This window comes from Candoia aspera, chromosome 5 (assembly GCF_035149785.1).
Source record: "Candoia aspera isolate rCanAsp1 chromosome 5, rCanAsp1.hap2, whole genome shotgun sequence".
Lineage (NCBI taxonomy): Eukaryota > Metazoa > Chordata > Lepidosauria > Squamata > Boidae > Candoia > Candoia aspera.
Window position 1 is genome coordinate 13,052,398 of NC_086157.1, and position 13,106 is coordinate 13,065,503.

Consider the following 13,106-nt stretch of genomic DNA (forward strand, 5'->3'; position numbering starts at 1 on the left):
TCCCCATCATTCTCATGCTATAATTAAAAAAATATGAGAAATACGTAGTTAATACGTTGGCATTTTTTTCCTCCCACAGGTGAAAACTGCATACAAGTGTGCATGTATTTTACGGGATACGATTAACCCCTACCTGCTGCGCAGAATGAAGGCAGATGTTCAGATGAGCCTCTCATTACCAGATAAGAATGAGCAGGTACCTTCAATTGTATAATTTCCCTGTTTACATGTTAACATTTCTCAGGAATAAACTTTTCGTGTGAAGAAGTGCTCTGAGCAACCCATAACTGGAAGGAGAAAAGTACCCATAGTATATAACCTCTCACTTTTGTTCGATCATATGTTACTTTGGGGGGGGGAATATGAAGCTGCATATGATTTAATGAAATTCTGGTCTAGCAGAATAAAGCATTACTCCTTAGATTTAAAGTTGGGAATAAACTGAGATCAGATCTTATATAGACAGGCTACCCCTTGTTTAAGTAGATAATAATCTTGGAAATAAATCTTTGCTGAAGAAGATCCCAGGGGTATCAGTTGGTGGCAGACGGAACAGTCATAAACATACTGAGTTGCATTTGCACGTGACACTGAATTACAGTGTTATTTATGTAGCATGAATTGCAGACACCCCCAAGAAATCATGGTTTCTCTTACCCATTCTGGTTTTATTTGTTCCTACCTCCCAGTAAATTCATACACCTGTGCAGACAGTGGAACTCAGTCATAGAGTATGACCCAGAGCTGGCTTTTCCTCAGAGTCAGCTTTTTGAACTTTACTGTCCCTGGTCAAACAGTACATTTCAGTGATTTTGTAAGAGAATGGAAACTGACACAACTTCTACATAGCATACAGTTGGATGTGACATCTTTCAGAACATTTGAACCCCGGCTTAATATTTATGTGTTCCTTTGGGCTTTGGATTTGCAGTTATTTCGACTGCTTCTTGTAGGATGACAGCTGTCTCAGGGTCCTTAGATCACTCGCCAAAGGAGGGAAAAAAATAGTTCCAAGACGAGGAACAAAGATTTACATGGTCTGCTACCCAAGGAGTAGACCCACTGACAGCCGCTTATGGAAGAGATGGAGCAAAAGCCACACCCGGTGCTTGGCGAGTGCTGTAGAAGAGCCACGCGGGACAGTAGCAACCCTGATCTTAAATCTGCTGCATATCCTAACAAGTTATAGAGCTGGAACTTCCTGTTCAGTGCAGGAGTCGAAATTAAAGCATCTCAGACTATTAAATTGCTCTTAGGGTTTTTTTCCCCTAATATTCAATTGGAATCTGCCTTCCCGTAACATCAATCTGTTAGTATTTTGAAATTATACTTCTGTTGATGCAGCCTAAAAAAAATTGCACTTTTCTGCAACTGCATCACATTTCTGGCTATTCAGTTTACAATTTACTTTTTCACAAGTACCGTTGCAAGCCAGGTATTGTGCTACAGCTTTCTAGCATAGCCTCTTTCTTTGCAACAGCTAAACCATTTGCCATATGTTGAAAGCAGAGTCAACCAAGTAAGCATAGAGAGCTGTTCAGTAGTTCAGGTAAACAGAAAATTAATGGTCCCCCTATTTAATTGCCTTCACCTTGTAGTCTTCCTCATGGTCCATCAAGCCCTCAGAAAGATGTAGGGAAGATGAAGGCCCAAGCAGAGAATGAGCCTCAGCCAGAGGAGAATACAATAAAACCTGTGTCACAGCTAACCACATAGAACACCAGCTTCGTTAAGGGACTGTTCCAAATCCATTCAGTCAGGGTATCACGCCTATACAGGACATTAAACAAAGGCTCAACCTCTGATTTTTAATCTCCGTTTCATCTTTTGGTGCTTGACCTCTATGATCTCGGTCTGACCAAGAAGCTCTGTGGTCCCAATTCAACTAGAAATGCAGAAGTGGCATCATAGACATCCCACAAAATCTTTACCTGTCCACTCTGAAAAATCTATGCCAAAACATTCTAAGGAGGCAGATACTAACCAACAGTTTGCAACAGTCAAAGCCCACCAGGCCAGACACAGCATATTCCTTCTACTTCAAGGAATGTAATACTTATTCCAGACATAATGATTCAGTCTTCCATGGCCTCTCCTGGGCCAATTTTCTGATATGTGGTTTTCACCCATTTAAATTCTCCTTTATCTTTACAATCTGCTCCCAAATATGTGAGAAAGTTTACAGTACACAGTGAAGGCCTATCAGTATGTTACGGGAGAGGAAGAATGTTCAATTTATGACCCACTTTTCCACTGAATACTTAAGGTAGTTAAGTTTAAGAACATACATTAAAATTAAAATACTGGTGTCCTGAAAATTGAAAAATCTGTAGTGATATTTGAGAATTACATCTGTCTGTAGGAGATTGACATATTTCTTGGTAGAGCATTCTGATGTTCATAGACAGGGGAACTCATCTCACAAACTGGAATTAATTAAAAATTATGCTTGCAGATAAAGTGTGATTACATTCTGCATGATGGGCATGACATATTGTGAGTTTTAATAGATAAGCCAAGGGGCTTGGAAAGTCACCATGGAGATGCTAATCCCAGTAATGAAAGCCACATTTATTCCAATTGTAAACTCTTTGGGAGAAGATTTCTATTTGTCATTTTATTGCTTTAAGTCCATGTTTACTTACGGTATTATGTAAGTATAATAACTTCTTCAATGTCTCTGTTTAGGTATTATTTTGTCGCTTGACAGATGAACAGCAGCAACTTTACAAAAAATTTATTGATTCCAAAGAAGTCTATCAGATTCTCAATAGAGAAATACAGGTAAAATGCAATAAAGAAATCAATTAAGAGGTTGCTGAAAGAAAAATGTTAACATTATTGTCATTTGCAGTAGAATAAATTAAAGGCAGGAGACTGGAGAAAAAGAATATCTAACTAGTTTAAACTAACATCATTCACTGTACCTCTGTGTACCTTTCTATCCTTTTCATTTGGGGTTGAGACCTGGGCATGGGACATAAATTGCATTGGTTGCTTTCATGGATAACCTACAGCAGGATTTGGATATGGGAAGTGTGACCTTTGTCCTGCTTAATCTCTTGGTGGAGTGTCCCTCTAAATCTCTAGGAAGGGTTGGGAATGGGGGGCACTGTTTTACACTCCTTCCTGAGTGGAAATTCAAGTCAGTATCTAGGGGAGGAGAGGTTGGAACCCAATATCAGGTAATAAAGGCTCAAATCTCTCCCCTACTTTAAACAACATCTACATGAAGTCACTGGGGAAGATCATCTGACAATATGGGGTGCACAATCATTAATATGCTAATGATGCCCAACTGTATATCCCCATCCAAACTGAACATAAGTGGTAGAAGTCTTAATAATGATATCTGGAGGCTGTGAGGATCTGGATGGGGAGAAAGAGGTTGACACTGATATCCAGCAAGACAGGAGGGTCTGTTTATTCAGAATCCAACTGATTCCAGGATGGTGCCTTCTTTACTTCTAGGCAGGGTCATGTTCCCCCAAAAGCAACTGGTCTGCACTTGGAGGTTCTTTTCAAGTCATAGCATATGGAAGCCATGACCAAGAGCATTTGCCAGCTGCAGCTAATTACTCAGTATTATACCAATATTGTGGCAATATTGCAAAAACCATGTTGATTGTTAGTATAGGGAGTCATGGAGATGATCATGGAGAAGCGATCCAGAAGTGGTGAGGACAACAGGTGCAGAAGAATGTGCTAAACCCAGGGAGGCAGGAAAGTATTAGAAAAAGACTGAGGCAGGCTCCCCTCACTCCTTGGGGTATAAGAGGGAGGGAAATTAAAATACAGATATGCAAGATTATGTTACTGTAGCTTATGTCAAAGTACAATTCTAGTCTTCTTGTGGAGTCAGCTTCCTGATCTAGGCTACTTCATAGGTCTAACAGTTTGGGTTGTATCAAAGTGCTAGTTACATCCCATGAAGTCCTATGTAGTCTGGGGCAGGGATTATTTGCATAACCATCTACGCCCATTTACCACCCCATGTCTGTGACAGGAAGGAGTTCAGAGTTTAGCATTTTCTGATGGAGACTCCTCCTCGTGTGCAGTACCTTACCCCAAGATGAGAACAGCACCTTTTTGATATTTTGGGAATTGGTAAAAACCTGATTGTTTTTTAGAGACTCTAGGGAGCTGAGATTAGTATGTTACCATGGAATGAGTGATGGTGACTTAGTAAAAGTATTGTATTCATTGGGCATTTTTGTATTTTTACTTTGATGTGTGTTATCTTACTGGTTATTATCTTATACACTATAATGACAGTGATGTGCATCACAATATTTTAAGCCACTTAGATTTGTTTAATTTAAGTGACATAAAAGTATCTATCCATTCATCCATCCATCCATATGGCTGCCCATGTCTCCAGTGAAACTTTGGGCAGTAAACAGAATAAAAGCATCGTCAGTCCATAGAACTCCAAAAAAGAAACAAAACAAAAACAAGTTGAGGCTCCTCAGAAAAATCTCGTATCATGCACAATGCATATGCACCCACTCCAGAGCTAACAACCTGGGCCTAATGCCTGGGGAAGAGCCAGTAAGGATCTAAAAGGCCAATAAGACTGGGGCCATCCTTATAGTACCAATATAAATAAGGCAAAATAAGTAAACCATAACTGGTTTCACTGAGTCAACATAACAATTTGGACATTGCTTTAAGTATAGTGGTGAGAGAAAGATTGTGAATCCTTTAGAATGATCAGTAATCCTGCAATGTGTGGCCCACCATGTGATCTGAGCGGCATCTTAATAATAGAGAATGATAACTCTGATTAAACAAACCATATCCAAAACAGTGTATTGTGTCAACCCACTTCTTACATTCACCATAAGCTTTTCTTACGTTTTTATTCATAAATACATTAAGCCATGCGGATACCCTGTGTCCTTGTCTTATTCCCTGCTCAGTATTGATCCATTGGTAAAGCCATACAAATATGCAGTAGGCTTGCTTTCTCACATTCATACAACATGAACATTATACACACACACACACACACACACACACACTTCTGAGAAGCCTTATATATATAATTTTTGCTTTGCTTCCTTTTTTTTCTTTTATTGGGTTTTCTTTTTTTTCTGTTCTGTTTTGTTAAATGAATAAGGCCATTAAAAAATTAGACATTCCTCAATGACCTGCTAAAAACCAAAAATTTGGTCTGCACATCCTTTGCCCTGAATAAAGCCAAACTGCCCTTCCCAGATTTTGCTCCTCTCTACCCTTTCTATCAGACATCTTGCCAGGCCCACTGAACAATGAATCCCTCTATGCTTTTTACATTCATTCTTGCTACTTTTTCCTTGTATAAGGAATGGGCAGTCTTCCCTTTATTAGGCACAGATGAATCTTTACTCAGGTTGCACGGCCACTCCATAAACAAGCCACATCAATATTTTAATGCAATTGCAGTTACACCATCTATACCTGAAGCATTGCCATTTTTCAACGTTCTCACTATATTATTTTTTATCCTTTTTTCTTGGACCCTAACATTTAAAGCATTTGCTTCAATTCTATTTGTAATATGTCTCTATCATTCCCATACAAATCTCTTTCCTGCATTTTCTCACTTCAGTTTCATCCCACATTTTACCACTTTTGTTTTTAATTCCATTTACTCTGCTGAGGGCTCCTTGTTTGGTCTTTTTCATTGAGTTCCAACACATACATTTCCATCAACATTGTTTTGCATTTTCTCCACCTTTTTTAATTTTAACTTTCCTTAATCTCTTTCATTACATTCTTTTCAATGATCTTTTTCCCTCTATAAACTTTATAAGTTTTTATCTCCATTTTTCTGGAGCAATCATTCTCTTACATGCATTCAAATAGTGCTTTAAAGTGTACAGAATTTTATCACACCTTAATCTTTTTAAAAACCTGCAAGTCAGGCCAATATTATCTCCTTAATGCAGATAGAGGATGCTGGGCAGATGCAAGATTCAGGTTCCTGATTCACATTTTCTGTTATGCTGACCATCTTTTAAGGCACATTTCATAATCAAGTTAAAAGCGCTCGCTGTCCCTCTCCTCTCTCTCCCTCTGTTCAAAACCTATTCAGAATCTCTGCAGGAGTCAGGTTTCCCCACTGACTTTGCCTTTCAGGTGTTACTCGGTGGATACCTCCTTATGTGGGCAAAGTGTTGATACTGATATGGAACTCAGCAGGTAAGCCCCATCCGTATCTTGGGGCTCATGGATGTGAACTGTTTTCAGCATAATTATTTATCAATTGGTTTATAATTCCCTCTGTTCATCAAATGCTTTATAATAGGATTTTGTTTAACTGTGTTTTCTGTGTAGATTTTCCCAGGACTTATAGCCCTAAGAAAAATTTGCAACCATCCAGACATCTTTTCTGGTGGACCTAAGATTTTGAAGGGCATGCCTGATGAAGACTTAAAAGAAGAAGATCAGTTTGGATTCTGGAAACATTCTGGGAAAATGATAGTTGTAGAGTCTCTGCTGAAAATATGGCATAAGCAGGGCCACAGAGTGCTGCTGTTTACTCAGTCAAGGCAGGTAAGTGTATCAGAAACATGCTGACATGTTGCCGTAAATTTGAAACTGGTTTGCAACAGTATAAATTTATTGGGATAAACCAGGAATGGCCTTCTAGAACTTGATGAACTATATTTCCCAGCCACCCCTGCCAGTATGGCCAGTGATGAATTCTGGAAGTGATGGTTCAGCAACATTTTAGCAACATTTCCCAGGGTAGATAGTCTTTCCTTGCTGTGTAGTTCAAGTCATTATTCTTATCCATTTGCACATGTATTTTCAATCAAATCTTGCTACTCCTTGTAAAAGCATTTCTTTCAGTATTTCCAAGTTGTAACTACATTACAGTTGTAACTACACTGTTTTTGGACTTGAGTTTTCATTTTTATTCTTTAGTAAATCCTGCATTAAACTAAATGGGTGCACAGATGTGCTGGTTAGGATTACTCTCCACATTGTTCATTAGAGATATGTGGATGGGCGCATCTTTTATACAGGAGTTTAATGTAGGTATTCAGCTTTGTGAAGCTTAAATGGTGGCCTTCAGCTGCCTTTTGTTAAATGCAGGCAAAATGTCCCCTATAATCTGTGCTACCAGAGATGATAATAAGGTGGCCCCATTCAACAAGATTTATTTCTTCAATGCTGCAGATGCTGCGCATCCTTGAGATGTTTTTGAAGCAAAGAAACTATTCCTATCTCAAAATGGATGGCACCACAGCAGTTGCCTCAAGACAGCCTCTTATTATGACATTCAATGAGGTGAGAAAGTTGAAGTAAGGCGTAAGGTGCCTGGTCCTCACTGGGCAGCACAGGTTGCATATATGCTTGATAAGGGCTAACAACAAAACAGCAGTACCCAAAATGTACCAATTAACAGCAGATGCATAGGGCTACAAGGTTTTCTAGGTTCCACATTCCAAACACATTATGCTCAAAATTCCCCAAATACGGGTCTACTTCAGATGATGCTCTTGGTTTTTGCTTCTTGGTCATCTGTGGTTACCTAAGCATTGTGCAAACATTAAACAGCTCCACAATATAATGTTTTGATACAAAGGAAAAGGGATACAAAGAGAAAAACAAGCTGTGTTCTTTGTGGCAACTAAGGAGGAGAAATGTACCTGAATCTGTTCTTTTTTGATGAATTGGACCAGGCTGCCTAGTATCTCTTGTGAAGGTGTGCCAGGAGACAGTTAGCATGACCTCTCACCCCACCCATCGCTTCTTGTCCCCCTGAACATGTAGGATTAAGTATCATCTTAAGTGTGCTTTCTGAACTTATTCCTTCCATTTGGAAATTCCCTGGAGTGGATTAAATTGGATTTCAGAATTCAGGTGGAAGAGTGAACATGGGAAAGGGTTGCTGTTGTCCTTATTTACAGTGTTTGCTGAAGAAAATGTCAGAGCTGAGGATTTGGGCAAACTTTCTTTAGAGGGCTGTCAACTACTGATGTGTGATTTTATTTGAGTTCGGAATGAGGTGATGGTTTCTGTTGGCCTGAACTTAACTGTCGAGATTCTCAAATTGCAGACAGTTATATGGTAGATTTTTTCTGCTATATGACCATATTAGAAGTTTCTGCCCCTTTTTTGTTAGGTTTGTCTCACCCAGTGATTATTGAAATAAGGCAATATTTATGGGTATTGATTGCTTCCATGATCAAGGGTAATAAACATGAAAATGCTAACATGAAAATATTTATGCCCCCCACCCCCCAAGTTGAAAATGAAATAAAAGACTCACCTGTTGCTAGTATTCCATTCCTTCAGAGGCAGATGGTGAGATGGATCATTTAAAACTTTTCCTAAGGATGCTTTATCTTGCATATTTTTATAGGATGCGTCCATATTTGTCTTTCTTCTTACTACTCGAGTTGGTGGGCTTGGTATTAACTTGACAGGTGCAGACAGAGTGATCATCTATGACCCTGACTGGAACCCCAGCACAGACACTCAGGTAGGTTCACTGGAAAAGAACTGTACATTTAATAAAAGCATGTTTTCATTGAGTCAAATTATTTTGAACATACCTGACCTTCATGTGTGCAGTGTTCGGTGAAGCCCCAGATTCAGGATATTTAATTGCTGTTGAGTGGCTTTCTAGTATGTTAATGGCAAGAGGCCAAACTCCACATCGCATTAAGATTGCTTGCCTTGAAATGGCTTGGTGTCTTCTTTTCAATGAAGCAGGTTCAGAGGGCCCTTGCGGAGAGCCATTTTTTCCCCTTTCATGCTGAAAGTTATCCTAAGTCTGCTCTGCACCCTGGAAGATAAATAGCATCTGAGGGTTTAGCAGCAAAACAAGCTTCCCAACTATTTGGGAGCCACCGTGGGTGTTTCATCTGCAGAAAGTTGGGATGAGTGTTAAGAGCTTTGGTAACTGTTTACTCCAGCAGTAAGACTGCTTTGTCCTCCTTTAGTGTCTGAAAAGGTTATTTGCCAAGCAGGTATTTGTGGATATTTGTGTTCTAGGCTCGAGAACGTGCATGGAGGATCGGCCAGACAAGAGACGTGACTGTATACCGACTTCTTACTGCAGGTACTATTGAAGAAAAGATTTACCACAGGTCAGTGTGATGTTGCTACTGTGTTCATTTGTTGCTGTTCTACCAGATGCAGGTTTAAATTGCAGCATTTACTTATTCCATTTATATTCATCTTTTCCTCCTTTTGTCCTGAAGAAGCTTCAGGCAGTCTACCAGGGATTTCCAAGGGATTTCCCATCCGAATACTGATCTGCTCCAGGCCTACTTAGCTGCAGTCCGTATGCTGTATTATGTCCTTAAGACCATGCTCTGAGCATGGTTGGTTTGGAAGTAAACTGCCCTATCCTTCCCCAGGCCCCAAAAATCATCCAGAAATGGCACAGTGAAAAACCATGCTAAAGAACCTCTGACTGTTAAGATGTGAATGAAATCTCTCCTGGGTCAGTGATACACTTCGCTAAGTCTAACACCCTGCATGCCACTTAGGAAGGGTGAATTCTGCTGTGGACGCAAAGTTCTACTCAGTGATTTTCATTCTTAGGAAGCCAAGCATGTTCACGTGGCATAAGAAGCTCTCTGGTTCAGGATTCCATCAACCAGAGTACAGGTAGTCCTTGCTTAACAACTGTAATTGGGATCAGAATTTCCATCACTAAGCAATGCCGACCCCAAGCCCTTTCCTACTGGGCAAAACTGCTTCCTGCCTTCCCCATTGGCTGGGGAAGGGGAAAGGGCCAGGGTTGGCTGGGGAGGGCCATTGGCTGGGGAAGCCAGGAAGTGGTTTTGCCCAATGGGAAAGGGCTGGGGGTTGGCTCAGGGAGCCACCTGTAGGAATCGGTCGCTGGAGAAACCGCTTGCAAAGTCCCTAGCTTTTGCTGGCTTCGCGCCAAGGGGCTCCTTGGCACGGAGGGCCAGGCTGGGCACACCTAGTCAGCAGCAGGAGCAAGAGGATGGCAAAGGGAGGTGGGTTGGCAGAGCGCAAGGCAGCAGGGGTCTTGGGGTGCAGGGAGGCACAGCCAGCTGCGACTGGGACTGGGGTGGCTGTGACTTCCTGGGGTGTGGCAAGCAGCCCCAGAGCCATGTGGTTCTGGGACTGCTTGCTGCCCTGCAAGACAGGGTTGGGGGGGCCAAAAGGGCAGAGATTGGAGTGGGATAGGTGGGGGGAGTTGAAGCTTCCCTGTGGTCATAAGTGCAGGTGGGCTGCCAAGCACCTAAATTTTGCTAACATGACCGCAGGGGCACTGCAATGGCCATAATTTCAAGGACTGGTTGTAAGTCCATCACAACTCACAATTTTGAATGGTCACTGAATGAATGGTCATTAAGTGAGGACTACCTATAATATTTTTTTAACTGAGGTTTGAAATGGATTGGAAGTCAGCACAACTATTTAACAGTTTTGTGCAGTCCCCATTAACAAATGCAGTGCTGCCTTTTGCATATTTTATAGTTTCATAATATTCTTTGTGCTGTGATTCAGATGTGGCTGTGGCCTGGTTCTTTCTCATAAAGGAAAGGTTGCCATTGATACCTTAGTTACAACTTGCAGGAAGTTGTTTGCCCCAGAGGCAACTGAAACACTCAGTGATTAGGCCACATCATTCACCCAATAGCCCTCCACAGTTGAGGCCACAGTTAGGCCTCCCTAACTATTATGAGCCGCATTAGGAGGAGTGAAGCCCCTTTCATATCCTCTTGAATCTTCTTCTTGCCCAGGTCATACTATCAGATTCAGAATAGGTAATGACAGCCTCAACTCAATTTTTTGAGACCATGAAAGACCAAATGGTATCTATCCATCCATCCTTCTCTCCATTCATCCCTCTATCCAGGGAGGAATACCTAGCATCTGGACGGGTCCAAATGGGAGCAAAAAAATCATTAAAAACCTTACAGTGAGCCATGCAAGCTTCAGTTTCCAAAGTCAGGAGGAAAGTGGTAGATACTGTGAATAGGGCTCCTTACAACCCCAAACCTGGGAACTATTGCAATTGCATAAGAAACACATGTCAGAAAAAGCTGTTCCTTTGCTATATGTATTGCCATATCCAGTGTGCCTTCTGCTGTGCCTTTAGAGATACTTGCAATCACAGAATCAAAGTCGGAAAGGATTTCAGAGGCCATCTAGTCGAACCCCTTGCTTCCCACAGCCTCTCACAGTAGTCACTGCCAGATCAGGCTCCCCATTTATGTATATGTGAAGCATGGATTTGATGCTGCAGTATTTGCACCTGTTTGCTGAGAACTTCCACTCCCTTTCCCAAATAATTTACTATCTTCAGGAAATTTGGCCATCTCTCTGTTTATGCCTAACTTCATGGCCCAAAAAAGTCTTTGGGATTCACTTTGCAGACCTCTCCCTTGGGATGATGGTCCTTTGTTGCTATTCTGATTCTGTTGTTCAGCCTGTGACCGGTCCAGGAGAGGTCCTCACTTCGTTCACAAGCCTTTGGTGAGAGTACTTAAAAAGTATTGGAAAGTCTGAGTTTGCAGATGTTTTAATCTTAAATAAAGCTTTTCACTAATTTACCAATGAGAAATGCTAAACTAACTGTGCTCTCTCTGTCACTGTTTGTAATATACACATGAATAATCTCAACTTCTTTCTAAAAATTAAAGTTAACTTTGGCAAATTCTAGTCCTTCCGGATTACTTCTTTGTTAGCTTTTTAATTATTTCCCACTTGATTTATTAAAAACTCCTGGAAAAAGCATCTGGACCCAGTGTTTTGTTCGTTTTTAATTCATCATTATGGCCTGTAACTTCCCTTGTCACTTCCCTGTATCTCAGTTCCTCAATTTCTCCTCCTAAAAAAGCGGGTTAAACAGAAGCATCTGCCCCCCCCTCTTCAGGATGTTCTTGGCCATATGCCTGGCAAGTCTCTCTCTGGAGGAAGAGAATGAATCCCTCATTGTCATCTTGCATTGTCTTTGATAAACTTGGTTGTTCTCTTCATTTGAACAAGTCTTACATTTAGCAGCTCTAACTTTGCTGATTAACAGCACTGGGATGCTCTTGGACACTGAGCCAGCATTTTTGAATGGAGTGGAACGTGCTAGCTGAGCTTCTGCTTTGGTAATATTTATAGTGTTCTTGAAAGAATTGGCCTCCTTGACTTTTCCCTTTCAATTTTATTTTTACCGTTCATTTGGGGAAGTTTGTTCTTTTGAAAGCAAATGTGAGTGTTCTAGACTTTTTTCAGTAAATGTCCACTCCCAGGTCTAATGAAAGTAGCAGTTTTATGGTCACCAATTGCTTTGATAACCCACCTTGGAAAAGATGCTGAGCATTATTGAGGTTTAAGGTCTCTTCCTCTTTGGCTGGCTCTTTGCATAGCTGTTCCAGGACACAGGCTCGTAGGATATATAGAAGAATTATCATTTTGTCATAAACAGAAGATGTATATGAGAAGCTGATTAAAATTGCTCCTTATTTTGACAATTTATTTTGTTCATTCCTCTGACTTTGTTTTTCATCACGATGGAGTCAAGGAGCCTAGATAGATAGGTAGGTAGGTAGGTAGGTAGGTAGGTAGATAGATAGATAGATAGATAGATAGATAGATAGATAGATAGATAGATAATTAGTTGGTTGGACTGACTTTGGTGCATAAGCAACATTGCTCTCATTTCACTGCCCTTCCTGCAGAGGGTCATATGTGCTGGTGACACATATGACCCACCAGCACCTCTCTTGCAGCTTTTAGAACTCCACAGTATACCTGGAGAGGGTGGGGCCAAACTTTTCAGTGCTTTTATATTTGGGGGATTCAGAGAGTACTAAAGGTATTAAAATGAGTACCTTTAGCCTTTCACCACTTAAAAATCCTATCTGTAAAAAGAGAATAAGACCAAATTTCTCATTTTTTAGAGTAGGTGTAAAACAGTTTTGTAGAGTAGGTTCTTTAAAGTGTCCAAGTCAGGAAAGCATAAGTTATTTTCTCAAGGTCCTGCTGCTCCAGATAGGACTCTAACTAGCCCACCAGCCGAAGCTGAGCAAAGGACCTCCTGGCCACAGTCTCCACTTTCCTTTCCAGCAGTAGCTGTGAGGACCCCCAAATTGCAGACCTGCTCTTTCAGGGACAGTGCTACTTCTCAA

At 40.9% G+C, this 13,106-nt stretch overlaps 2 protein-coding genes across 2 annotated transcripts in view; both read left to right on the forward strand.

The window, feature by feature from the left end:
* The window catches only part of CXCL12 (C-X-C motif chemokine ligand 12), a 277,761-nt gene that overhangs the window by 210,609 nt on the left and 54,046 nt on the right, over nucleotides 1-13,106 (forward strand). The gene's annotated exons all lie outside the window — the stretch shown is intronic.
* ERCC6 (ERCC excision repair 6, chromatin remodeling factor) overlaps nucleotides 1-13,106 on the forward strand; it is a 62,323-nt gene that overhangs the window by 42,466 nt on the left and 6,751 nt on the right. The window contains exons 11-16 of the mRNA XM_063304616.1: nucleotides 80-196; nucleotides 2,689-2,784; nucleotides 6,322-6,540; nucleotides 7,171-7,281; nucleotides 8,360-8,479; nucleotides 8,995-9,089. Coding sequence (XP_063160686.1) covers nucleotides 80-196; nucleotides 2,689-2,784; nucleotides 6,322-6,540; nucleotides 7,171-7,281; nucleotides 8,360-8,479; nucleotides 8,995-9,089 — 758 coding nt within the window. The remainder of the gene's footprint in view (nucleotides 1-79; nucleotides 197-2,688; nucleotides 2,785-6,321; nucleotides 6,541-7,170; nucleotides 7,282-8,359; nucleotides 8,480-8,994; nucleotides 9,090-13,106) is intronic.